The following is a 27,435-nucleotide window of genomic DNA, read 5'->3' as shown; positions in this document are numbered from 1 at the left end:
GTTATAGGTGAGACCGCATTACATCGAACTTGCTTTGGCCCCCTCTGTTCCTTGTTCCCTGACCGCCCCCTCCAGAGACCCCTGTCCCTAATTACCCTCAGGACCCCATCCCCTACCCAACCCTCCTGCAGCTTGTCCCCTGACTGCTCTGACCCCTATCCACACACCCCGTCCCCGACAGGCACTCGCCCGCAGTGGCGGGAAGTGGAGCAACGTGGCCTCAGCCTGCTCCACTCCGCCACTTCCCAGCCGCGGTGCTCCGCTTCCTGCCACTGGTGAGTGCAGGGAGGTTGGGGAAAAGATGCCCCCCATACTCACCTGTGGCGGGAAGTGAAGTGCCACAGCTGGGCACTGGCAGAGTAGAGCGGGCTGGGGCTGGGCTGCTCCACTTTCCGCTGCCGGTGAGTGCGGGGAGGTTGGGGAAAGGATGCCCCCTACACTCACCTGCGGCGGGAAGCAGAGTGACGTGGCCCCAGCCTGCTTTGCTTTCCTTGCCCCAGCTGTGTTGGAGGGGAGAGGAGGTAGGTCCCGCACTCACCCGGCAGGTGAGTGCGGGGGGGAATCCCTTCCCCTAAGCCCCCTCCCCCGAGTGACACGCCTGGGGCTGGGGCGAGGGAAGCAGAGTGGGCTGCTCCCGGCCCCCCATTAATCGCCTGGGCCACTCTGGGACTGCTAGGCCCCCAAAATTGCCTCTCCAAAGAGCAGCGTGTCAGAGCTTTATTGTGTTGTATGCGAACTGGTGTTATATCGGGTTGCGTTATATCAAGGTAGAGGTGTAATAAGTAAAAGTTGTAGTGTTGATGGAACCTAAAATTCTCAGTTGCAGAGCATGAGTTGGAAAGACTTTTACTAATTTTGTATTCTAGTCTTTAAAGTTTTTAACTAGGTTTACATCCTCTCTAGCTGATCTGTTTTTCATTTAAGTGAAACACTTATTTCCTTGTTTAATGGAAATAGTTAATGGATCAAAAATCAATTTCTAACATATTTTTAAGTTAGAATTTATCCTTCTAGTTTCCAAAATAATTTTCACATTGCTTTTTAAAGATCTTTGATGGAAATCTTGGTAACTAAAAACTTTCTTGGATTATGTTTATGCAACAGATATGAAGTTTATTTTTATTGCACTTACAGCCCATTAATTTTTCTTTAAAGTTTATACTTATTTTGCATACTACAACAATCTGATTATAGCAGGATGAGAATTACTGGTCACTACATAGGTAAAGAGTATTTCCTGATCATTCCCCCACCACACAAGATAGCATCATGTCCTTTTAAAAAAAATAAAAATAAAAACCTTCCTCTAGCAACCCAGAGTTCTGGCTAGTTAGGTAAGGTAGTTAAAAGAGAGAGAAAAAGAAACCCAAAACTTTGTTGCAATTTGCAGCTGGTGTCCAGTGCATTTAGAATGAATGGGCAACATGCTCTTGGGGTAAAAAATTGAGCATGGAACCCAGGAGGCTACTGGCATCAGCCTGGATTGGTTTGGAATGAGAGAACTCACTAGTGTGACTTAGCTTGTATGAGATTTAAGACCCACCCTCATCTCATGAACAAGGGTTGGGTATAAGGATGCTGTCTGTCTTCCCTCTAGGTTACTGTAGACAGTTTTACCGTACCAGACCCAAATAGCTGCCTGGTAGTTGAAGATAGAGGCATTTTACTTCCTGAATCTCAAAGCATTGGAGAACATTTAATAAAGTTGAGGCCTCTGCCCTATTTAATACATTCATTTTGACTTTGTTTCTGTGGGTCATGATTAATGCTGTGTGACTGTGCACCTTTGAAATTCATGTCATTTACCAGTCCTGCTGTCTGACTGGAACAAGCATTACTTTAACTGATGTCTTCTGCTGTTGTACTGACTGTGGTTGGAATAGCAGTAAGGAGAAAAGAGCAAGCCAGTGTTGCAAGCCTTCTATGATACAAACTCCATGTAAAATAGTGGGAGTTCTGCATATATTAAGGACTACAGAATTGGGCTCAAAGTCTTTTCCTCCTTTGACACATCACCTGAAATGTTTCTCACTTCAAAATTCTAAGTGACCCAATGTGTTGTCTTTAGGTCTAAAAAATCAGCAGACGTAAACGCTCTGGGAGAGTGCAAATGGAACTTTAATTTCCTTTGGCCTTTTGCAGTTGACTTCAAAGTAGATACCAGCACCTGACCTAGTGAGATTTATGAACCCCGCCCCCCCACCTCCTGATTTTATGGCTATAATCTCTCTTTAAATTAGTTTTAGCTTTTCTGAGAATTCAGGACATATTGTGATTCGAAAATGCTAATCAAATGAAGCTGCTGCATCTTAAGAAGTTGCCTCACGCTCTGAACCTTTTGTTTCAGATTTCGTCTTGACATCTATCGTTGTTTGGCCAGTCCTGCCTTAATAATGTTGACAGAGGAGGATCCAATCCTGAGAGCTTTTGAACTTAGTGCAGACTTAAAAGAGTTAAGTCTTGTCGAAGTTGAATTCAGGTAGGAATGGAAAGAACGACAAACGTACCTTTGTCTCTGTTTTCTTTTCCATATAGCTCGTGGTTTTGTGGATTGTTTTGTTTGTTTAGCACTGTAGTTAGCTATTAAAAAAAATCAGATTGAGAATAATGGTGGGGACTGAATTAAGACTAATGAATAATCAAACACATTTTCAACACATTGCTGAGCATTATCTGCCAAAACGTTTTCATTTTGCCATACAGAAGCTGTTTACACTACCATTTATGTTGGCAAAATGTATGTCGCTCAGAAGTGTAAATATTCCATGAGAGATCTTACAGCAGCGCAGCTTCATCGGTACATCGTTGCCACTGTAAGCTCTCTAGTGTACACATAACCTTAATCATGTGACCCTTTTTAGGAGGTAGGCACTTGAGTGTGTTTAATGTCATCAGCTTTTCACCGCCCCAGATCTGAGTTGAAATTTGAAGTGAATTGATATTAAAAACTAGTTGGACACGACAACACTTAGCTCCTATCCCACACAATTCTAGCTTACTCATATCTCAAACGTATTCTGTAATTTGCCAGGACTAACATAACAAGGAATTCTGCAAGTCAGGATTGGGGTTCATGTACACACTATACAGCACTTATCCACACGGAGTCTGACTCAGGTTTGTTTTTTTTTCCCTCTTTGCTTACTCTATCTGAACACTAAAATGTAAAAGAAATAAATAAATCTTGATACCAAAACTGCCATGTCTATATTATAAATTAACGAGCCACATGATTTTGTGTTAAACTAAGTAGGCTTTTTTTTCCTGTTAAAAATTGCAAAATATTTGGCAACTGTTAATTACCACTTCTATTTAAAGTATTCATATAGAGGTTGGATTTAGCCTTTTGTAAAGAGAAGGGAATAAAATGATGATGCAAACTAAAGAACTGGTGCTAGATGTTAGTTTGTAAGACCATTAAGACTTAAAGCACAGGCTTATTATAATAAGGAAAAACTGTAAAGACCCTGAAGACCCCCCTGGAGCTGCAAGAGGGGCCAGATTTGAGATGGGGGCATAGAATTGATATGATATGGGAACTTGGGGGACAGAATTGATTTGGCATTGGGGGAGGGGGAGGAAAATGTGGAACTGAGAACTCCTGCAGCAGCGGCCAAAATTACCTTACTATACATTTGGGAGAGTTGACGATGCTATCGCCTCTCTGTGGGAGGAGGTGGAAGTTAAAAAATCAAGACCACCAAAAAATCACAATATTATTTTAATATTGTAGTAGTCTTAGCTGATTAAACAAGTTTAGGTTCTGCCCTAACATTGCTTTTCATACTGAAGTTATAGCCCCAATATCTTAATACTCTATTCTGCTATGAGATGTGCTTCAATAATACAACCTCCAGTGTATGTTGTGACCAGTAGCAGGAGTATATTTCTGATATAATAGATTAACTTGTATCCAATTTTTGCTTTCTGTTGTAAAAGGAGATCTCTTTAGAAACTCCTTTTTTATAAGGATAATACATTAAACTACTATTTTAAACACATCAGTGTATTTTTAAAATACAAAGCTGCTCTGATAAAAGCTACTTATTTACCATTAGTTACATTTAAAAAAAAAAGTTCAAGTAATTTAACAAAAAAAATCTTTCATGCATTAGAATGGCTAGTCATAGCTGCATCAGAAATTTTCTAAAAGTTATACTGTATTAAAAAGAGGTTAAGCTTTACATTTGAATTGTTGCATAAGTCACATGGTTCTTCCTAATTCTCTTCAGAAATGCTTGTCTGAGCACACAGTCTTCGGTCTCTGTATCTGTATTGCAACAAAAACGCAGTGGTTGTATCTTAGTCACAATTTTAAAAAAATGGTTGAAGGGAAAAAAGTGAAATCTTTGAACAAGGATACAACTGGAACCAATTTAAAATTTTTGTTTCAAGGTTTCTCTCGTCCTATCTCCCCATCTCCCTCAGATGCAAATACTTCAATATTGTATTAATAAAGGATCAGATGATGATTTGAAAGATCCACTTATAGTTCTGTTAGCTTTCTCTCTGCATGTTCACATCTGTTAAACTGCCACTTGCTTTTTTTATATTCCCTGTATTTAAAAAGGATCACAGAAATGTAGGGGATAACGATCTATCTCAGCCATCATTTCCTAATCTCATGTAGATATACTTTTCTTGTCTAAGACAAAATATCAATTTCCTAAATCTAGTTTCTTCGTTTGGGCATTATTCTCTCTCAGTGAAGTTTCAGCTCTTGCTCTTATGTGACGATAGCTTGTATTGAAGTATATCACATTCCCTGGTGAGACCAGCAGAAAGTGAGATTTTTTTCTCCGTATCTATGATTCTATGAATTTAATAAATCAGTTCCAACAAATAGATTTAACTTTCAATTGATGAGATTAAAACAATTCCTACATAAGAAGTGGTCAACTTTTTCCCATGCCGTGAACTATCGTAAGAAGATTATGGAGGTCAGACTAGATGATCAGATTGGTCCCTTCTGACCTATGAGTCTATGAGTCTATTATGTGAAGATTATTAGTAAATTTTTATGAGGGAGACTGGGAAGTGTACATTTTAATCTGTGGAGATTGAAACTCTGAAGTTACAAGTAAAACGAAGACAAATATTATTACACTACAATGCTGTTTAGTAATTTCACCTCCATAGATCTGCAAGATTAGGATATAAAGGATGGTGCACACAAAATTGAAGTACGTTGTCACACTGGAAACTTGCATAGACCTGTCTTCACTGTGAATGGCTCTAGAAAGTGCTGTTGGGCTGTAATTTTATATAACAGATTCATATAACTCGGTTTTGTTAAGCATATCTTTCCATGCCCCCAATTAAGAGAGATAATTAATGTGTATATTGAAGTCTGAGTCGGAGTACATTAATATCTGCTACTTTTGTATTTTCTAGAAATGATTATGAGGAACTAGCCCAGCAGTGCAAAACCTTTGCTAAAGATTTACTTGCACAGGCACGGAACTCACGGGAGCTGGAAGTTATCCTAAACCATACAGCTAGTGATGAGCATGTGGACAAACGAGGATTGTTAGAAGAGAGGATGAATTTGAGTCGCCTAAAACTTGCTATCAAGTATAACCAAAAGGAGGTATGTCTGTCTGTCTCTATTAATTTGTTAAAGATAGGCTTGAAAGGATTAGTTTATTGTTGGTAAATACAGATTTCACTGTACACACACAAACTGATTAAACAATATTTCCTTCAACAGTAATCAGAACTTACAGAAAGGCAAAGTAAGAAAAATTTGACAGGTCGTATAAAAAAAACCAACCCCAAAACTAGCTACAGTTAGTGAATTTGCTATACTTAGAGCCACAGTGTCATAGAGTTTAAGGCCAGAAGGGATACCAAATAATCTGATCTGACCTCCTGTATATCAGAGGCCGCCACCACTATCACCCAGCACTCTCACACTAAACCCAACAGTTAGACCAAAATATTACAGCCTACAGGAGACTGGACTATTATGTGCCACAGATAACTGTTAAGCAAACATACAAAAAGTATTTCAGATGCACTTCTGGTTTTGATCATACCTTTTTTACCACTGTGATTGGATGAAATATAGCATCTCTTTTTCCTGTGTAGTATGAGAAAAGATCCATCGATCCCTTTCTCCCTCATAAATAAATATTTTATTGCTCGCAGGTTTATTATAGTGAGAATTTTTCATGTTAGGCTTTCTGAACTATTATGGTTGTAAAGGAGGAATTATTTTTTCCATTCATCTTGAAATTAAACTTCAAACTGTACTGAAATACAAACAGTTTCTGACACACACACTTTTCTAACAAAATGTTTGTTTTAATCTGTTGATCTACATAATATTTGACTGAAAGTTCCTGCTTGTGTGGGCCTTGATTTAGCAGAGCACTTAAGCTGTCACTTATAGTTAACCTTGTTTTTAAGTTCTTTGCTGAAGTAGAGCCATAAAAATTAAAAGGTAGATCTGACTGGTATAGAATTACTTAGTCATTTTAGCCCTGATTCTGTATGGCATTGAGGGTCCTTTATTCTTATTAGTTACAAAGACAACACAATGCACAACACAATGGTGTTAGTGATCTTTGGGACATATAGTACCTCACAGAATCAGTCCCATAGGAAGCAGCACGTTTTGGAGAATGGCATGGCATTTAGGTCTGTATAACAGTTTTCTAAATGATGATAAAAAAAAAGAAACAGTTAAATCATTCTTAATCTGACTGTTGTCCTGGTCTCTCGAGATCTGTTCTTGATATCCATAAAAAAACTAGTGCTATGGAATCCACGTTCTAAACTTGTGGATGGGAAAGGAGGTGAAAGTAATTCATATTTGTGATTATCTTATTAATATTTTCCTTTTGTCTCCATACTAACATTTTTAAAAGTAACATTTAAAAGTTATCTTTCAAGATAATTCATTCTACTTGCTTAGCAGAAAATGTGTAATACCGTATGATCTATAACTGACTTATAATGGCTTGAATATAGATTTTTAATAATGGTTACCTTAATCAGGGCTTACTTTTTTTCCCAGTTTGTTGCCCAGTCTAACTGCCAGCAGTTTCTCAACACTGTGTGGTTTGGACAGATGGCAGGCTACCGACGCAAGCACACGTGTAAGAAGATTTTGACTGTTTTGACAGTTGGCATCTTTTGGCCAGTTCTGTCTCTCTGTTACTTATTAGCCCCTAAATCTCGAGTAGGTCGAATAATTCACACTCCTTTTATGAAGTTTATTATTCATGGAGCTTCATATTTCACATTCCTGCTATTACTTAACTTGTATTCACTGGTCTACAATGAGGATAAGAAGAATACAATGGGGCCAGCGCTTGAGAGAATAGACTATCTTCTGATAATATGGCTTATTGGTAAGTATCAGATGGATAAAAAGTTAGACAAAATGTTCTGACATTGGCCATTTCATTGATCCAGCAATAATGTTGTGTGCTACTCTGTAGGAAATGAGAATTCCAATCAATGCTTGGCATCCCTTGGCTGGCTGGAGGATAAAGGGTGAAGAAAGTGAAATACTTATGATCCTAATGGTGTAGCAATTCTTAGTAGTCAAAGTAACACTTCATAGAGCTCCCTGCCAGAAGCAGTGACCAGGAATGCTATTTTGGAAGGTTTGCTAGAGTGCTGCTGTTCAGGCAAGAATGATCATGTGGGATATGGTTTGGGATATTAAGATGATAATGTGAGAACTATGTGTTTTAATTAAGTTGCAGGACTATTTTAAATAATGACATAAAAAAAAGTAAGCACGTGTTCCTGATATGATTAGTTACTCCCTCCATAAGAGAGAGTGAGAGATTGCTAGTGATTTTTCATTAATGCCAAATTAAAAATTAAGAGTTCAGAGGTCATCTTAATTTTCAACACCCTTTTCATGACTGGGTCGTTTTGTTTATTATGTTGGCTGTTCAGCTATTGTGAGCTAATAGTTTTTTTTGGTCAGCCACCTACAAAGCAGCTGTTTAATTTCTGCTAAGTCCTGCTTTTTTTTTTTTTTTTTTTTTAAAAACAGAAAAGTAACTTTTGTTTGGCATTTTTAAAGTGATCTTGATTCTCTTGTGACTTGGGGCAAGGTTTGAAATTAGGCTGATGTTTGATAGAATTTCAGTATTGATAGTTAAAAGTTTCAAGAAGTAGAGAAAATGTAATTAAAAAGATCATATTAAGCTTCTTGGAAAAACATATTGAGTTAAAACTTTTCACGCACTTTATGCAAGTTCATAAAATGTATCTCGGTTGAAATACTTCTAGATTCTTGGAATAAATATGTAATTTATTTCAGCTCAATCAACTCGTGTACCGTGTTTCCTTCTATTTCAAATTGATTTTGTTACTGTATGAGTTGTGGATCTCGGGAGCCATGAGGATTTACCTATATTTTTCCTACTCAAGTCCCTTAATTGATGCGGCTTTAAAAAAAAAAATGGAATTTGGTCCAAGTGTTTGCTGCTGAACAGTGCAAAATCTTTCCCTTCTAAGTTTTAAATAAGAAACCTCCACAGCAGTCTAGTCCCCTACAATCCAGGAGGAGGAGACCACCAATTGAACCCAGTTTCCTGTGTGTCAGTATAGAAGAAGATTGGTAACTTGGCCTTGCATTTCCAGTTCTGCAATGTTTGATTTTTAGTTCAATTTCAGATAAAAGGTAGAGCCACTGCAGAACTGGAAAATGGCTTAAGAAGAAAAATACTTGTTTTTATGTAAAATCTTCTTATTTGTTATATGAAAATCACTGATTTTTTCCTCTTTTTCGCCTTTTGTTTTCTAATTGTATTTTAAATTTGTCTCCATTATATGTACTTCCTTTTTATATACCAATATCATTGATAATATCAACACATCCCAGAGAAGCATATTTGCAAGTTAATTGTGCTTGGTGGAGAACCAGTAGAGGGAGCACAGATATTGCTTTTGAGTAGAGTGGGTCCCAAAACTTTCACTGTTCCGTTTTATGAATTTGTCAGCCCTTTTAATGGTTTTCTTTTAAAGTTGAAATCTCTAGGACTTTGAGAACCAAATTATAACAGCCTTAATATATGTTAATTCTTAAAGACTGTAAACAGACATGTAATCTATATCCTCATTTGTTTGATTGGAAGTTTGTAAAATACTAGTGTTGCAAAGTTTACCGTTTGTGTCTAAATTGATTCTATCACTTTTAAAAAAATATATACTCTGTGAGACAATTCTGTTGAATGTCTAGAAATCTAAAAAGCTGTTCAATAATTCATAAGCTTTTTTTAAACCGTATTTACTCAAAAGTACCAACAAATAATATCACATTATGGATTGGTGATAGTGTAGGTATATATTAAACCTGTCAAGCGATTAAAAAAATTAATCACGATTAATTGCACTGTTAAACAGTAATGGAATACCATTTATTTAAATAGTTTTGGATGTTTTCTACATTTTCAAATATATTGATTTCAGTTATAACAGAATACAAAGTGTACAGTGCTCACTTTATATTTATATTTGCACTGTAAAAAAACAAAAGAAATAGTATTTTTCAATTCACCTAATACAAGTACTGTAGTACATTCTCTTTATCCTGAAAGTTGAACTTGCAAATGTGGAGTGATGTACAAAAAAACCTGCATTCAAAAATAAAACAATGTAAAACGTTAGAGCCTACGAGTCCACTCAGTCCTATTTCTTGTTCAGCCAATCGCTTAGACACACAAATTTGTTTATACTTGTAGGAGTTAATGCTGCCGGCTTCTTGCTCACAATGTCACCTGAAAGTGAGAACAGGCGTTCTCATGGCACTGTTGTAGCCAGTGTTGCAAGATATTTACATACCAGATGCGATAAAGATTCATATGTCCCTTCCTGCTTCAACCATCATTCCAGAGGACATGCATCCATGCTGATGACAGGTTCTGCTCAATAACAGTCCAGAGCCGTGTGGACCTATGCATGTTCATTTTCATCATCTGAGTCAGATACCACCAGCAAAAGGTTGATTTTCTTTTTTGGTGGTTTGGGTTCTGTAGCTTCCTCATCGGAGTGTTTACAGCACTCAACCCAAGGTTTAAGAATCTGAAGTGCCATCCAGAATCTGAGAGGGACGAGGTGTGGAGCATGCTTTCAGAAGACTTAAAAAAGCAACACTCAGATATGGAAACAACAGAACCCAAACTACCAAAAATGAAAATCAACCTTCTGCTGGTGGCATCTGACTCAGATAATGAAAATGGACATGCGTCGGTCCGCTATGCTTTGGATTGTTATCAAGCAGAACCTGTCATTAACATGTCCTCTGGTGGTTGAAGCATGAAGGGACTCTTTAGCGCATCCGGCACATAAATGTCTTGCAGCGTTGGCTACAACAGTGCCATGTGAATGCCTATTCTCACTTTTAGGAGCTGTAAACAAGAAGCGGAGAGCATTATCTTCTGCAAATTGTAACCAGACTTGTTTGTCTGAGCCAATGGCTGAAGTAGGACTGAGTGGACTTTGTTTCATTTTTGAATGCAGTTTTTTTTGTACATAATTCTACATTTGTAAGTTCAACCTTCATGATAAAGAGAATGCACTATACTATTGTACTTGGTGAACTGAAAAATTTCTTTTTTTTTTTACAGTGCAAATACTTGTAATTAAAATATAATATAAAGTGAGCACTGTACACTTTGTATTCTGTGTTGTAATTGAAATCAATATATTTGAAAATGTAGAAAACATCCAAAACTATTTAAATAAATGGTAGTCCATTATTGTTTAACAGTGCGATTTAGTCCTGATTGATTTTTTTTAATTGCTTGACAGCCTTAATAAATTGTAAAATCCAGATACATTTCTAGTAAGATTAGGCGTGATAATGATTTAATCCACAGGTGGAAAGAAGCCTCTTTAAGGAAAAACAATAGTCCTAGCATATTTAAACCAGCCTCCAGTATAACAGATCAAACCTACAAGTAGAGACTGTGCACTAAACACTAAACAGTTGAGCCAGACCTCCAGTTAAATGACTAGTTTAAAACAAGGGGTAAAACACTTAAGTGACCGAGGCTTTTAAGTCAATGTTGAAATTTGGATTTAGGCTGCTAGGTCACTTAGGGACAGATTTTTGAAGGTGCTTAGTTGCAGGTAGGTGATTTGTGAGGTTTTCAAAAGTGCGTAGGCACTTAACTCATATTGAAATTTGTTTCTCTTGTTCAGTATTTTACCTATACATGTAAGATTGAAAGGGAGTGATTTGTAACTCAGACACATTACTAGTACCCAAGTAAGATTTTTTTTTTTGAGATTAGTAAATCTTAATACTTTTAATTAAGTATTTTAAATGTGTACATAAATGGGTTATTTTGCATTTGTTGTTGAAGCATATAAGGAAATACAATACACAGTAAATGTAACTTGGAATACCTCCAATAAAATATATATTTTTAAAAGTACTAAAATTAACTTGGAGGAGAATAATTATGTTATTTCAACTGATCATTAACTAACTTTATCTTGTTGGAATTTGGAGCATTGGTGTACTCTTTATTGAATCAGTAAAATTCTGTTTTGACTCCAAAACTTAAAGTTAAAACCAGGTTTTGTATACTAGATTAACGTTTCAATATTTTGAGTGCTATTAGCCTTCCCTCCCAAAATAATCCAAGACAAAACAGCAGCAAAATCTTATACATCTAGACAAATGATGTGATATTTTTAGGATTTCCTATACTACCCTTTTACACTGTTTAACTTCTTTTGTTAACTAGGTCAGTTTTAGTTACACATTTAAACAAATTTTGCAATGTACAGACAAAACACCCCAAAACTAAGACTCAGCCAGGAAGAATAGGTGTACTACCTTCTACTTCTAACTGTGGCAGGATGTGTTTTCTCTTCTGCTTGGCTCTAATCTTTTGTCATTGCAACATATATCTCACTGAACTACAAGGAATGTCCTGCAAAAAGTATCTTAGGTTATTTATCTGACTTGCCTTTGCTTGTGCTGGACTGAAGTTTTAGAAAACTTGCCAAACCTGTGCCAAGTCCAACAGTTTTTAGTTGCCAGTAATGTAAATGCTACTTTTCTCCTAATTTTTAATATAGTAGCAAACATCTGAATTACACAAATAATCAGTTATTTAATGTTCTGCTGATTATTTGGCTATCTTAAATGTGCAGCTGAATTTCTACAAAAGGTCCTTTGAAATTATGAAATGACAGGTTGTGATCTGAATATTCACTCACTGAATTTTATTAGCTGAATTTTTCTGAATCGGTGTAAAGTGGTTAACAATAGTAGAATTTAACACCTAATTGACGTCAGTGATTCAGTAGCGAGAAAAAAAGTTCCATTGAAGAACTTTTTGTGAATAGGCTAAACCTATACATTTTACAGGGTAAAATCAAAACCCTTGTTTCCTGTTAAGTTACCTTGAAACAAATAGGTAATAAAAATTTGAGTCATTAACCTTACAGGAATTATGATAATTGTAGTGAGAAAAGTTTAGTTTTAAGCTGTTTTTTCTTGGTTCATTTTCTAATTCAAATACATTCACAAAAATATATTTGTAGCACAATGTGATGACGTTCCAAGCTTTCTGAAATAAAATTAACTTTAAAAAAAAGGCAACTGTAGTGAGGCTTTGGACTCTTGTTCTAAAACAGACACTCCTCTTCTCCCTTATTAAAGATAATTTTTTTCAGCGAAGAGTTGACTTGTGGAAGGTAAACATTTATAATTACTTTATCATTACAAATGATAATTACTGCACTGTTGTATTTTATGATCAAACTCAATACTGTTCAGATAGATGTACAAAAGTCCCCCTTTCCTCCTCCTCCTCGCTAAAACACTTCGAAAAGAAGTAGGTGCCCTTATTTTAGTTTAAAAGCAAAACAAAACACCCATCTGGAAAACACTAGAACTAGTAGAAAGCCTATACAGTATAATACAGTGACATATTTTTGTTTTCTTTTTCTCTCCACCAGGAATGGTGTGGTCAGATGTCAAAAGACTTTGGTATGAAGGCCTGGAAGACTTTTTAGAAGAATCTCGGAATCAGCTTAGTTTTGTCATGAATTCCCTCTATTTGGCAACCTTTGCTCTCAAAGTAGTTGCTCATAACAAGGTGAATATCCATGACTCAGATCTCAAGCCCAGCTGGGGCTGATTGGGGGGAAAATACAGAACTGTTTTTATTTTGACAAGGGCTTAGGAAAAATAATTCTGCAGTCCTAAATACTGAAGGCCATAGTCTCATCTTTGTCTGCCTATATTTAACAATGATGCAGAACATAAACATACGAGGGGCTAGCAACAGTTTTCTATTTTGAAATTATAGTTTTGCTAGATGTAAGGATGTTTTGTTGCATTTGCTTAAACTCCAGAAATAAGGTGTGAACTTATGCACATGCCCCTGTCTGAAACTGGCACATCAGCTACCCTGATTCTTTAGCTTTTTAGAGAGAACTAATATTGACCCCTATATTTAGGTTGCTGAACACTTTCTATTATATATTTATTTTAAAGAATCTGACACCTCAGTTGTATGCAGCAGGCCTTTTAAATTCAGCAGAGAGAAGGCCCTGAGGCCAGAAAAGTGCCTTTTCTTTTCTCCATTAAATTCTGTTGGCTGAGGTGTATAACCTTTGAAAATCACCATTTCCTTTCTGTTGGCTACATCATAAGCAAAGTTTTGGCAGCTTGCAGAAATAACCAAACATGAATAGTCTCAAAGTCTGGGCTAATGCAGCAGCAGCAGCAGACAGCAGCAGCAGCGGTGGGAACCTTATAGCAGATCTCCACTCTGACAAATGGGAAGGGAGAGAACCTGGTCAGGCATTCCTGAACCTAGCACTTGGTTCAGTTCCCCTCTCCGTGTGGGGGGGAATCACATGGGAAGGAGGCTTCTATTTCCTGGAGGGGAGGCAGAGCATGCCAAGCTGTCCCTGACTACTTGCCCAGATCCAGCAAATAGGTTTGGTGGTCATTCCCCTGCTGGGAAAACAGCCTTCTCCTGCTGCCTGCTAATTTTGCTATCTTGTACTTCAAGATGCGCTATAGTGTTTAAAATTCAGGGTTCAAGTCTAAGTGATGATGAGGCATTATACATTTCTTCAGTGGCACATAACAGAATTTGTTTTTATCCTTTCCTTTTAAAAAAAATATAGGAAATTTTATATACAAAAAAATTACATTTAACAAACTTCATGAAGATTGAAAAATCAAGTATTTGGATGTTAGGAAATGCCAGAATGCAGGTTGCCACTTCAGCCTTCATTCCTTAATCCACCCGGCATGTGTGTACATTATGAAACCAGTCTTTTGTTACATGGTCACGTACTATTTTTTTCCGTGGGATTGCAGCCTCGTTTAGTGTAGAGAATAGATTGGTGTTCAGGGAGTGAATCACGATTGTATAATCATTGAGGCTGTTTGAAGGATCCTTGCTCTGTAAGGTGTGTGGAGAGAAGAGAAAGGCTTGGCTTGTTGTTAAGGTGGATGCCACCTAAGAAAACTGAAATCTGTCCTTCCCCCTGCCACAATCTTACTTGTTGCTCAACAAGTCACTTAAACCAAATTTCTGACAGGTGGCCTCTAATCCTGTGTTCCTCGTTTTCTGTGTAGCCGTCTTGAGATAGCTGGGGCCTGACTTGTAGATGTATTGAACATTCATAAATGAAACGAAAGTCCATCAGAGCTGTGAATGCTCAATACCTCTGGCAATAGTGCTTGCAATCCCTCCCATCATGGTATCATCTGCAGACTATAAGTGTACTGTATGCCGTTCTCCAAATCATTTATGAAGTTATTGAATAGATCCGGGACCAGGACAGATGTCTGTTGGACCCCACTTGTTATGCCTTTCCAGTTTGACTGTGAACCACTGATAACTACTCTCTGAGTATGGTTTTCCAATCAGTTGTGCACACACCTTTAAAATGTTTGTGAGGGAGTTGGTGATAAGCCCACTAGGAAAGACCATTAGAAAATGAATTCTATATTCATTGCAGGCATGGATGATGTGCAGTAAATAAGGCAGGGACCGTTAATTGAATGATGAAAATAAAAAATATTGAACAGCTTCCTCATTCCCTACTGGGGGAAGAAAAAGCTTACAGGGTTGTAACGCCTCATATGATTATACTTGGTGCCTTCTGATAATGAAACAATAAACAGACAATCATTATTGGTACATGAGACTATAATCACAAACAGCTTCTGCCCTTCCTGAGGAGATGGAATAAGAAGTAAAATCACAGACTTTCAGAGAGAGTCCTCTGACAAGAAATATGAGGATCATTTTCTTATTTGCTAAATACAGAAATATTTCTGTAACCCTGTCCTATGATATTTCAGTCTGATAATTATGGGAGGCTTTTCAAGAGGGATGCCCCTCTACAAACTTCTAGTCCATACAGATCCACCATTCTTTTCACTCTTCTATTGTACATGGATGTTTAATTTACTTCCCAGTGACAACACTGTAATGTCAGCATTAACTGTGTTATTGCTGATCGTTTTTTGAGGATGGAATTGTTTTAGCAAGTAGTAAGGTGGTCCAGTGTTTAGGTTGCTAGCCTGGAACTTGGGAGATCTGGATTCAGTTCTTACTCTGCAACAAACTGCCTGTGTGGACTTTGCCAAGTCACTTTAGTTTCTCCATGTCTTGGTTCCTCAACTTTAAAATGTGATAATAGCAATTCTGTACCTCACTGGAGTGTTATGAGGATAAAAATATTAAGTTTCTGATGTGTTCAGATATTATGGCCCTATATCAGGGCCTATACCAGGGCCCAGTGTGGTGGGTTGTTCATGCACATAATGAGTGTCTCTATTTCAGAGTTTACAATCTAAATAGACAAGATAGAGTAGGAGGGACAACAGTGTCTTAGGTATAATGGGAAAGGGGAATTTGAAGCCCATGAGGCTCTGAAATGAGAATTGCTACAGGGAAAGAAATGCAGAGAGAAAATAAGAGAGACACAAAGACAGAGAAGAAAAAGGACACTAAAAAGGATGAAGCTGAAGGGTGGGAAAAAAAGGTCAGAGATAGCAATAATCTTAAAGTTGATATATTGTCCCATGGAGTGCTGAATCTGATGTTGAACAAATAATAACAAAACAATTCAGTTACACATTAAAGTCATAGTCTACCCTTGGACATTTTCAGAAAGTTCTGTTGGGAGTTTTACTGTGGATTGAGGGGAGTAGTTAATCCTAAATTTATATCCCTGGTCAGTGGACCATAATTAAAAGTGGAATTGAGATCTCTCCACCAAATGAGGTTGATACCCCTTATCTGGCATGTACAAGAGAATTTGGTTTCAAAGAGTAGGTGAGCTTAGTTTTGTTTCTCCTGTTTATTTCCTCAGAAGAGTTGGTGAGTTTGGGAACACTGCTTATTGAACAACCATTTAGTCAATTCTCACTAGTTACATAGGTCAGAATACTGCATCAGAAATTCTGGTTTTGAGCTGTAGCACTGTTCTGCGTTATTGTTCCTTTCACCAAAACCTGAACCTCTCCCAAAACTCTTTGTTGCTTTTGAGGTCCTTATGCTGAGTTTTTTCAAGTATTATCTAGGAAGATCTTGGGGTTGGAAATAAACTTATGTGCTGTTACCTCTGCTTGGCTGTCATAAAAGAAACCTTCCTGATAGATCAAATTGGCCATTAGACTACTTTACTTTTCTTCTGGCAAAATTCCTCCTCAAGACTCAAAAGCTCATTCAGTCAGAGCATTCTCTACATCATGGACAGAAGGAAACAGAGCATAAAGAAATCTGTAGGGCAACTCTTTGATCGCTGGTGCATTCCATCATCTTTCAGTATAAGTAATCCTGGACTGATTGCTATCATTTGGGCCAGATATGCTCCTGTCTGCAGATGCAGCTTTCTGCCATACCATAGTCTTATGGCCTGCCATTAAATAATGAATGCCAGTATTATGTATGCTCACTCCTGTCCTCCTCCTCTTTTGATCTGTTTCTTACTGCTTATGATTTCTCAAGTGTGACCTCTTGAGAGTGGCACATATCAGATGTGTGAAGGGTAGAAGTGTGTGTATACTCATAAGACATCCATCATTCTAAAGGAAGCATTATCTCAGAGTCCTCTCCCCTTCCAAAATTGGTTAAGACCTGCACGTCTATCATCATTACATAAGTTGGTTTGTTCTGTGTCTTACGGTATTTTTTTGCTTATCGTTATTTGCTTGACGGTAGTGCCTATATCAGGGCCCCGTGTGGTAGATGCTGTTCATGCAGTAGTGAGAGTCCCTATTTTAAAGAGTTTACAACCTAAATTGGTAATACAGAGCAGAAAGGAAAACAACACCCAGAGGAGAAGTGACTTTTGCAAGCTCACACAGTATAGGTGAGTGGCAGAGCCTTGAATTGAACATAAGTCACCTGCTTCCCAGTTCAGTGCCCTATCTACTAACCACTCTGGCTTGTATCTATATGAAATTTTGTTTTAGCTACATAGAATACATTGTCTGAAGGCAGACTCACCATTTATTGTAGAATACCTTTGAATCACACTTGTAATAGATTCTTCTTATTTGTTTTTTTTAATGTAAGTAACTTCAGCTTTTTCTTTTGAAACTCTAGTTCCATGATTTTGCTGATAGAAAGGACTGGGACGCATTCCATCCTACGCTGGTGGCAGAAGGTCTCTTTGCTTTTGCTAATGTTCTTAGTTACCTTCGACTCTTCTTCATGTATACAACCAGTTCTATCCTAGGACCACTTCAGGTAAATAATATTGCTGTCAAAAAAAATGCTAGACTTGAACTTGTACATATGTATTTTGATATAGTCTTTAATTGCATGATCATATACTAGTTTTTCCATATTCCCCTCCCTCATTCAGGGTACAGGATGGACACAAGTGGTGGTGGGCAGGCAAAGTTAAGACTGAGCATTCAAATCTGGCATTTCCGAACTTTAGGGTGCTTGACTTTGCAACCCAATATTCTTTTAACAGATTTATTTTAGCTCTGTATTAAAATGTAGCTCCCTAATTGTGCTCTGAAAAGGAAAAGTAATAGAAATTTCACATGTTGAATTTTTGTAAAAATTCAAGATAGAAGTTACTTTAGAAAGAATATTTGTTTTGTAGCCGATTAACTGCCTCTTTTTGTAATCTTCCCAAACAGTTATTTTCTCTTGCCTTTGTCTCTCTCTAGCTGTAGTTCTGTATCTCAGTTACTTTGCCACTTTTTTCTTTTTATTTGTTTCTCATTTTTCTTCCCCACGCACACGTGCTCACACAATGAAAAAGCAGTCGTATACTTTCAGGCAGCTACTTAACATATTGATGTTAAAGTAAGAGTATTATATTTATAGTACAAATACACAGAACATTAAAGTATCTCCTATATTTTAAAGAGGTTTGCTGTTTAACATACCTGTTTATGTACTACATCTTTCTTATGTATTTTTATTAGGCAGCTATGTAGTGAAGTCAAAATTCTGAGTAAACAAAAATAGTCAACAGTCACCCTATTCAGTTGCACACTGAATCTTGTTATTACTGTTGACCAGTACAAGTTGAGCAACAACTCTTAAAGTATTTTCCAAAAGTAGGTCACAAGTTCAAATAGTAGTAATTAAACATGGTATGACACCCCAACAGTGAAAAATGAAGGGAAGCTACTGTGTTCTGTTGACTGTTAGAGATATTTTAAGTACTGAATCATTTTAGATGTTGGCTTATGAAACCTATTTTAAGAAAAAAGTCAATTATAAGTTTATTAATACTAGATATATTAAAAAGAGCTTTTTACAAAATTTGGTTTTGTATACTAACATTTTCAGCTTTCAAGTTGTCTACAAATTATAAACACTTGGAAAGATATAGTGTGACTGTAGTTACAGTAACAGGTATCTGATCTGTGTACTAGTTGCCTAGTCCACTGTACTCTGAAGAAAGTGCTTTTTTTATTTTTTTATTTTTTTTTAAACTTCCATGCAGCTTTCATGTTTTGGGGGCATAATTTTGTTTTGCTGGGTTTTGTAACTTGTGTTACAAAATTATGAAATTTAAGGAAATACTAAATCTAACAGCTCTTACTCTCTGTCCTAGGTCACAGCTTGGTACAGAGATCCCTTCCTTTTCATATAGTCCAAAGATGTATACATCCTATAAAATAGCAGTATACTACCAATCTCTGGATCCAGTGTATATATCATGCCCCCAAAACAAGAAAGCTGTGTGGAAGTAAAACTAAAATCACTTTCTTTAGAACACAGTGGACCACAGTGCAGCATATATGATGGCTCATATGTCTGTCTTTCCGTGGTATTATAGCTGTTTTGGTCCCCAGATATTAGAGAGAAGGTGGGTGAGATAATATTTTTCATAGAATATCAGGGTTGGAAGGGACTTCAGGAGGTCATCTAGTCCAACCCCCTGCTCAAAGCAGGACCAACCCCTAACTAAATCCCCAAATCCCTAAGTGGCCCTCTCAAGGATTGAACTCACAACCCTGGGTTTAGCCGGCCAATGCTCAAACCACTGAGCTTTATTGGACTAACTTCTGTTGGTGATAGAGAAAAGCTTTCATGCTACACAGATCTCGTCTTCAGGTCTGGGAAAGGTACTCAGAGTGTCACAGCTAAATAGAAACTGGAATAAGTAGTTAACACACATTCTAATGGATCATTCAAGGTGAAGTGGCCCATTAACACCCTGCAATCCCAGGACAAAAACGGGGGTTAGTGGGCTATAGATTGTGGTAATAAAGACACTAGAATTATGGCTTATTAAGACCAGGATTTTTAGTGTCTAGTAAAGTTATATATTTAAACTCACAGGCTTGTCTTTTGAAGGTGTTGTTCAGGTTTCTTTTGAGGGTAAAGACTGAGAGGTCAGATATGGAGTAATCATTTTGTGAAAAATGTTCACCCACCCACGGGTGATTATGGTGTTTTTGTCTTTTATCGTTTTTCTGAGTGAGTTCATTTGAGAGTGTAAGGATTGTCTGTTTTCACCCATGTAGTTGTTGTTGGAGCATTTAGTGCAGTGGATGAGGTATACCATATGTTGTGATAGGCATGTGTAGGGCCCATGAATCTTGAAAGGTGTGTTGTGGAAGGTATTGATCATCACAGTAGTGGAGATATATCTGCAGGTTTTGCATCTGTTGTTATGGCAGGACGTGGTGCCACTTTGGGTTGGTGGATCCTGGTCTGGAACTTTCTTCTGTTGGTGAGGTTGGGGAGTTGTTTGAAGGCCAGAAGCTGGGGACTCGGGAAAGATTTATTTGAGGATGTGGTCTCCATTGTGTGGGTTGTAATTGGTTAATGATGTTCCACATAGGTTCCAGAGTGGGGTGGTAGGTGACAACTACGGGGTGTGCGGTCAGAAGGGGTTTTATTTCCGTATTGAAGCAGATTCTGTTGGGATATTTGAGTAGCTCATTCCGTGATGTGATATGCTTCTCTGGTGGAGTGTCCTTGTTTGGTGAAGGTGGTTTTAAGTGTGTTTTCTAACTTTTTTCTTGGAGCATATTCTGTTGTATCAATAGGCCTGGCTGGAGATAACCGATTTATTGGTGTGTTCGGAGTGGTTATTCGATCTGTGAAGGTAAGTATTGTGATCTGTTAGTTTTTTGTATATAGGTATCTGTAGGATTATACTGTTGCACCTTATTGTGATTTCCAGGAAGTTGATGCTGGTGTGGGGCTGTTCTAGGGAGAATTTAATGGACACGTAGTGGTTGTTGAAGTTGTGGTGGAAATCTATGAGGAGTTTAGATAGTCTGTCCAGGGGATCAAAATATCGTTGATGTGTCACAGAGGTATAATTGGTTTCATGGTACATTTGTCCAGAAATTTCTCCTTAAGGTAGCCAGTGAAGAGGTTGGCATATTGGGGAGCCATCCTAGTATCCAGGGCTGTTTCCATGGCTTGAACAAAGTGTGTGTTGTTATATAAAATTGTTATGGATTAGGATAAAATGGATGAGTTTAGCAATGAATTTGGGGTGGATATCTGAGTGCTGTCCATTGTATTGTAGATATTTGAGGCAGACAACGATTCCGTCGTTGTGAGGCATATTGGTGTATAGGGAGGCAAGGATAGTGTTCTGAGGGAGGTTGTTAATGTTGAAGAGTTTCTGGAGGAAGTCAGTTGTGTCTGTCTGTCGTGTGTATTCATAGTGACTCAGGGATTAGGGTAACACTTTTACATGGTTAAATCTGTTTTAGAACTCACATACCTCGTGATGTAAGGGCCATCATATGTGCTGTAAATATTAGATGGTGGAATAACTTTGTAAAACTTAAATGTGGGAAACAGCCCATACTGTATGTTTGTTTAAATGTCATACATTTTTACATATACCTAATAATGCACTTAGGCCTTATCTATCCTGGAAAAATGTACCAATTTTGTTTTGAAAAATGATTTAAACTACTCCTCAGATTGCTACTCAAATCTGCCTGTTTTTAGGCCTGAGGCCTTGTTTGTCTAAGCCTAATATCTTACAGGCCTGTTAACTATGTGTTACAATGTTAAAAAATACTTATATTTTATCTCTATATCCTAAATATATCTGATATTGTCTATTCTTGGCTACAGTCCTGAATTCTTATACAATGGTATTGACATTAAATTAAAAAAGTAGTATTCACAATATTTTTTCTGGTAGGGACTGAGTGAAGGAATATTGATAATTTATTATTTCATTGTTAATGGAAATTGGTAATCTGTTCCACAGATTTCAATGGGGCAGATGTTGCAAGACTTTGGAAAATTCTTGGGGATGTTCCTTCTTGTCTTGTTCTCATTCACAATTGGATTGACCCAACTGTATGACAAAGGATTTACTGTAAATGAAGAGAAGGACTGTGCAGGGATCTTCTGTGAACAGCAAAGCAATGACACATTCCATTCGTGAGTTTTAGAATGTTAAATAAAATATTAATTTAAAAAATCTGCTGCAGGACGTTTACCTGAGTGGTGTATGTATACTGGAAAACTATGACCTGGATTCACTAGCGTTGCAGCTCCACCAATGGTATCAACTGAACATTGATGTATTGGCAGGTCTCTAAGTAACACACGAGTAGAAACACAAGCATCAAGTCTGTTCACCGGTATAACGTGAGTGGTTTGAATCTCACAAAACCACAGTGTAGACTCAGCCTATGAGGCTAAAATGCCATTCCTTAACACAATAAAACTGTTCCCTCCTGTCCACACATGTAATAAAAAAAGATATAATGTGGGCACTCCCACTTATAGTATATAACAGTACTAGGATGCTGTTGTTACAGTGCAGGCGGTGTGTGGCGTATTGTGATTTCCAACAATCCATTATGAAATTCCATTTTCTCTGATATTAAAAACTAGTACTGGGATAAAAAATTCCGTACAAGACCTACCCTTGGTAAGCTTAGCGGGGTAAACAAATTTAATGCATATGAAGTGTGTTAATAGCACCAACTTGAGCAAAGAAGTGCCATTACACAATCTTTGCTGTACTTATTGGATTAGTATTTGGGTATCAAGTGATGAAAAGCTATTATGCTAACCTACCATGCTGCCTACTTACAATTGGTTTTTATGCTTGTAAGTACAAAATTGTAAAAGAAGAAACATAGAAAAGTTTCGGTTTACAGATACTTTCTTCTATTTCAATCAGCTGAAGATGTCTTTAAAATTTTTTTGAAGGCTGTTAAAATAATCATATAGATTGGAGTGCTTTGGTATTTTTTAATTTCTAGAATGACAAAGACATTGAATTTGGGAGTGTATGCACAGTGACAATTTTTTCATAAGGAATTCTAATAAGCAGAAAATTTGCACACTGTGGGTTGATCCGTATGTTCCTTCCTACATTAACAACTTCAAGATGAACTGTAAAGACTCAGAAATGTTTGGGTTTTTTTTTTCCAAACTATACCTGTTTAAACTGTAGTGATAAGAAATATGAGGTTCTTTGTATTTTAATATATTGTGAAGTGTCTCCACAGCAGCTGGATATTAAGTTGAAATCAAAGTGATTTTGAAGATATTTACTACAGTATTGCTTATAAACGCAGTGATCTGCAGATAGTAAAAATGTTTCATATGCGTCCACTGAGATTATAAAGTTGAATTACTTGGTAATTGTCTCTCTGGCAGAACTATAACTTCTTCAGTGGTGGTGTCTCATGTTATTATGGTGATCAGTTACCATTAAATACTGAACCTCACTCACATAGGACCTGATCCAAAATTCAATAAAGTCCATGAGAGTCTTTAATAGTCACTGTGTTGGGCATTGGATTAAACCAATGTTGCATCTAGATATTGTCTGTTTTTTGTTTTTGTTTTGTTTTTGGAGAGGAGGAGTTGAGACCAAAAGTATTCTAGGGAAAACTACTATTTTAAATGTAATGATTTGAAATGGAAAGAAAGGCTCTGATATATCATCAGTTAGGGCAGATTGTGATACCCTTACTGACAAGTCTGTAGCACCTTCCTCTATAAGTAGCCCTGCTGATTTAAGTAGGACTGCTTATGATGTAAAGAACTATTCAACATAAACAACAGTATCCGTCTGGCCCTTAATTAGTAATAACTGAATGAGGCTGGCAGTTCATGCTCATAGACTTTAGGGTCAGAAGGGACCAATATGATCATCTAGTCTGACCTCCTGCACAAAGCAGGCCACAGAACCCTACCCATCCACTTCTATAACAAACCCCTAACCTATGTCCGAGTTATTGAAGTCTTCAAATTGTGGTTTGAAGACCTCAAGCTGCAGAGAATCCACCAGCAAGTGACCCATGCCCCACGCTGCAGAGGAAGGCGAAAAACCTCCAGGGCCTCTGCCAATCTGCCCTGAAGGAAAATTCCTTCCCGGCCCCAAATATGGCGATCAGCTAAACCCTGAGCATGTGGGCAAGTCTCACAAGCCAGCACTCACTGCAGAGAATTCTTTTCTAACTCAGATTCCATCCCATCCAACATCCCATCACAGACCACTGGGCATATTTATCCGCTGATAATCAAAGATCAATTGCCAAAATTAAGCTATCCCATCATACCATCCCTTCCATAAACGTATCAAGCTTAGTCTTAAAGCCAGATATGTCTTTTGCCCCCACTACTCCCCTTGGAAGGCTGTTCCAGAACATCACTCCTCTAATGGTTAGAAACCTTCATCTAATTTCAAGTCTAAACTTCCTAGTGTCCAGTTTATGCCCATTTGTTCTTGTGTCTACATTGGTACTAAGCTTAAATAATTCCTCTCCCTCCCTAATATTAATCCCTCTGATATATTTATAAAGAGCAAGCATGTCCCCCCTCAGCCTTCTTTTGGCTAGGCTAAACAAGCGAAGCTCTTTGAGTCTCCTTTCATAAGGCAGGTTTTCCATTCCTCGGATCATCCTAGTAGCCCATCTCTGAACCAGTTCCAGTTTGAATTCATCCTTCTTAAACATGGGAGACCAGAACTGCACACAGTATTCCAGATGAGATCTCACCAGTGCCTTATATAACGGTACTAACACCTCCTTATCTTTGCTGGAAATACCTCGCCTGATGCATCCTAAAACTGCATTAGCTTTTTTAATGGCCGTATCACATTGGTGGCTCATAATCATCCTGTGATCAAGCAATACTCCAAGGTCCTTCTCCTCCTCTGTTGCTTCCAACTGATGTGTCCCCAATGTATATCTAAAATTCTTATTATTAATCCCTAAGTGCATGACCTTGCACTTTTCACTATTAAATTTCATCCTATTACTATTACTCCAGTTTACAAGGTCATCCAGATCTTCCTGTATGATATCCCGGTCCTTCTCTGTGTTAGCAATACCCCCCAGCTTTGTGTCATCCGCAAACTTTATTAGCACATTCCTGCTTTTTGTGCCAAGGGCAGTAATAAAAAGGTTAAATAAGATTGGTCCCAAAACTGATTCTTGAGGAACTCCCCTAGTAACCTCCTTCCAGCCTGACAGTTCACCCTTTTGTACGACCCGTTGGAGTCTCCCCTTTAACCAGTTCCTTATCCACCTTTCAATTTTCATATTGATCCCCATCTTTTCCAATTTAACTAATAATTCCCCATGTGGAACCGTGTCAGATGCCTTACTGAAATCGAGGTAAATTAGGTCTACTGCATTTCCTTTGTCTAAATAATCTGTCACCTTCTCAAAGAAGGAGATCAGGTTGGTTTGGCACGATCTATCTTTAGTAAAACAATGTTGTAATTTGTCCCAATGACCATTGACCTCAATGTGCTTAACTACTTTCTCCTTCAAAATTTTTTCCAAGACCTTACATACTACAGATGTCAAACTAACAGGCCTATAGTTACTCGGATCACTTTTTTTCCCTTTCTTGAAGATAGGAACTATGTTAGCAATTCTCCAGTCGTACGGTACAACCCCTGAGTTTACCGATTCATTAAAAATTCTTGCTAATGGGCTTGCAATTTCATGTGCCAGTTCCTTTAATATTCTTGGATGAAGATTGTCTGGGCCTTCCGATTTTGTCCCATTAAGCTGTTCAAGTTTGGCTTCTACCTCACATGTTAATTTCTTTTACATTTGTGTGAAGTTTTTTAATATGTGATCTAACTATAGATTATTTTCTTTTTGTAGGTTTATTGGCACCTGCTTTGCTCTGTTCTGGTACATATTCTCCCTTGCACATGTAGCAATCTTTGTCACTAGATTTAGCTACGGTGAAGAATTGCAGTCTTTTGTGGGCGCTGTTATTGTTGGTACCTACAACGTAGTGGTTGTGATTGTCCTTACCAAGCTCTTAGTGGCGATGCTTCATAAAAGCTTTCAGCTGATAGCAGTAAGTAAATTAATTATATTTTTTAAGTCAAAGTGTCAGCAATGTTCTTGGTGCTGTACAAGAGTGTTAGTCTCTACACTGAGGATTCTGGTCTAATGCTTGATTGTGGAAACACATTCAAGAGTAACTTTATGCACGCAAGTAGTTTCTATGAGTTCACATGCATAAGTATTTGTAGGGTCATGAACTGAATGGCAGAGATCAGACAAGAATGTTTGGCTTGTTTTATTTTCCCTGTTAAAATTGTATCAAAGTATTGTAGTGTTAACATTTTTTAACGTGCGGACATGTGGGAATTAAATATTAAGTCTAATGGCAGCTGAGTATAGAATCAGGTTTTGTCAGTTCATTGAACCTTTTGGTTATTTCAGATATTTCTTTAAAATGCATTTAACATGTGGGTTAGACACAGTAATAGTTTTGACTTTTTTTTATGCCATAGCCTATATTGGTGAATTTATTCATTGTTTGTGTTTAAGGTACTGGAAAATGTAAACCACATAAAGTTACTAACATAAATTCTCATAACATTACATATTCTTTTGCAGACTCTTGTTCATTTTATCACTTATCTTAATATTTCTGATATTTTAGAATCATGAAGACAAAGAATGGAAATTTGCTCGTGCCAAGCTTTGGCTTAGCTACTTTGATGATAAATGCACACTACCTCCACCTTTCAATGTCATTCCCTCTCCCAAGACTATCTGCTATCTCTTCAACAGTCTTAGTAAATGGATTGGCTCTCATACTTCGACTGGCAAAGTCAAACGTCAGAATAGCCTAAAGGTAAGAAATTGTCTGGAAAGTTAAGTGTATGTTAACAATCATACAAATATTCCTTACTGAAATGAACCTAAGAGAATTTATCTTTTTGTCTACTCTGGAAGTTCTTATCATGCTTTGGGTGGTATCATAAATAAATCACAATAATATATTCTAAGTATAGTCTTAGTTATATTCAAAATAATGGTTAAGCTGATAGGGGATTAAGTCAATTAAGAATTAAAGGGTAAGAATATAATTGCCCATCAACATGATTTTTATGGAAAATAGTTCTTATCAAACAAACCTGATGTAATTCTTTGAAGAGAGAAGTTTAGCTGATGAAAGTAACTGAGTAATTGTAATATATTTATGTAAGATCATTGATGTAGTACCGCATGACACACTGATTAAAAATTAGCACTATACAATATCTGCAGAGCCCACATTAAATGAAATAAGAACTGGGTAACTGATGGAGCTCAAAAAATAGTTGTCAGTGGGGAATCCTTATCAAATGTGGGGAGGCAGGGGGAGGATGTAGTGGGGTTCTGTAGTGATCAGTAAGAAGCCTGATGCTTTTCAGCATTTTTGTCAATAATCTGGAAGTAAATATAAAATCACCGCTGAGAAAATTGGTGACTGACACAAAGATTGGTTGAGTAGTAAGTAATGATGATGACAGGCCAATCATACAGAGTGATTGGGATTGGTTGGTAACCTGGGCTCATTCAGACAAAATGTGTTTTAAATACAGCCAATACGAAGTTATACACCCAGGAGCAAATAATGCAGGCCATACCTGTAGAACAGGGGACTGTAAATTCTGGAATGCAGTGATTATGTAAAGGATTTAATGGTCCTGTTGGACAAGCAACTCAACATGAGCTCCAGTGTGATACTGTGA

General features: G+C 37.4%; 1 protein-coding gene across 1 annotated transcript in view; it reads left to right on the top strand.

Moving 5' to 3' along the window:
- The window catches only part of TRPC1 (transient receptor potential cation channel subfamily C member 1), a 38,848-nt gene that overhangs the window by 8,595 nt on the left and 2,818 nt on the right, over positions 1-27,435 (top strand). Inside the window, exons 5-12 of the mRNA XM_030575375.1 lie at positions 2,348-2,479; positions 5,395-5,590; positions 7,022-7,358; positions 12,946-13,085; positions 17,571-17,714; positions 21,685-21,860; positions 25,562-25,763; positions 26,358-26,552. Coding sequence (XP_030431235.1) covers positions 2,348-2,479; positions 5,395-5,590; positions 7,022-7,358; positions 12,946-13,085; positions 17,571-17,714; positions 21,685-21,860; positions 25,562-25,763; positions 26,358-26,552 — 1,522 coding nt within the window. The remainder of the gene's footprint in view (positions 1-2,347; positions 2,480-5,394; positions 5,591-7,021; positions 7,359-12,945; positions 13,086-17,570; positions 17,715-21,684; positions 21,861-25,561; positions 25,764-26,357; positions 26,553-27,435) is intronic.

Source organism: Gopherus evgoodei, chromosome 9 (assembly GCF_007399415.2).
Source record: "Gopherus evgoodei ecotype Sinaloan lineage chromosome 9, rGopEvg1_v1.p, whole genome shotgun sequence".
Taxonomy (NCBI): domain Eukaryota; kingdom Metazoa; phylum Chordata; order Testudines; family Testudinidae; genus Gopherus; species Gopherus evgoodei.
Note: the sequence above shows the minus strand (reverse complement) of the source record. Positions and strands in the feature narration are given on the sequence as shown.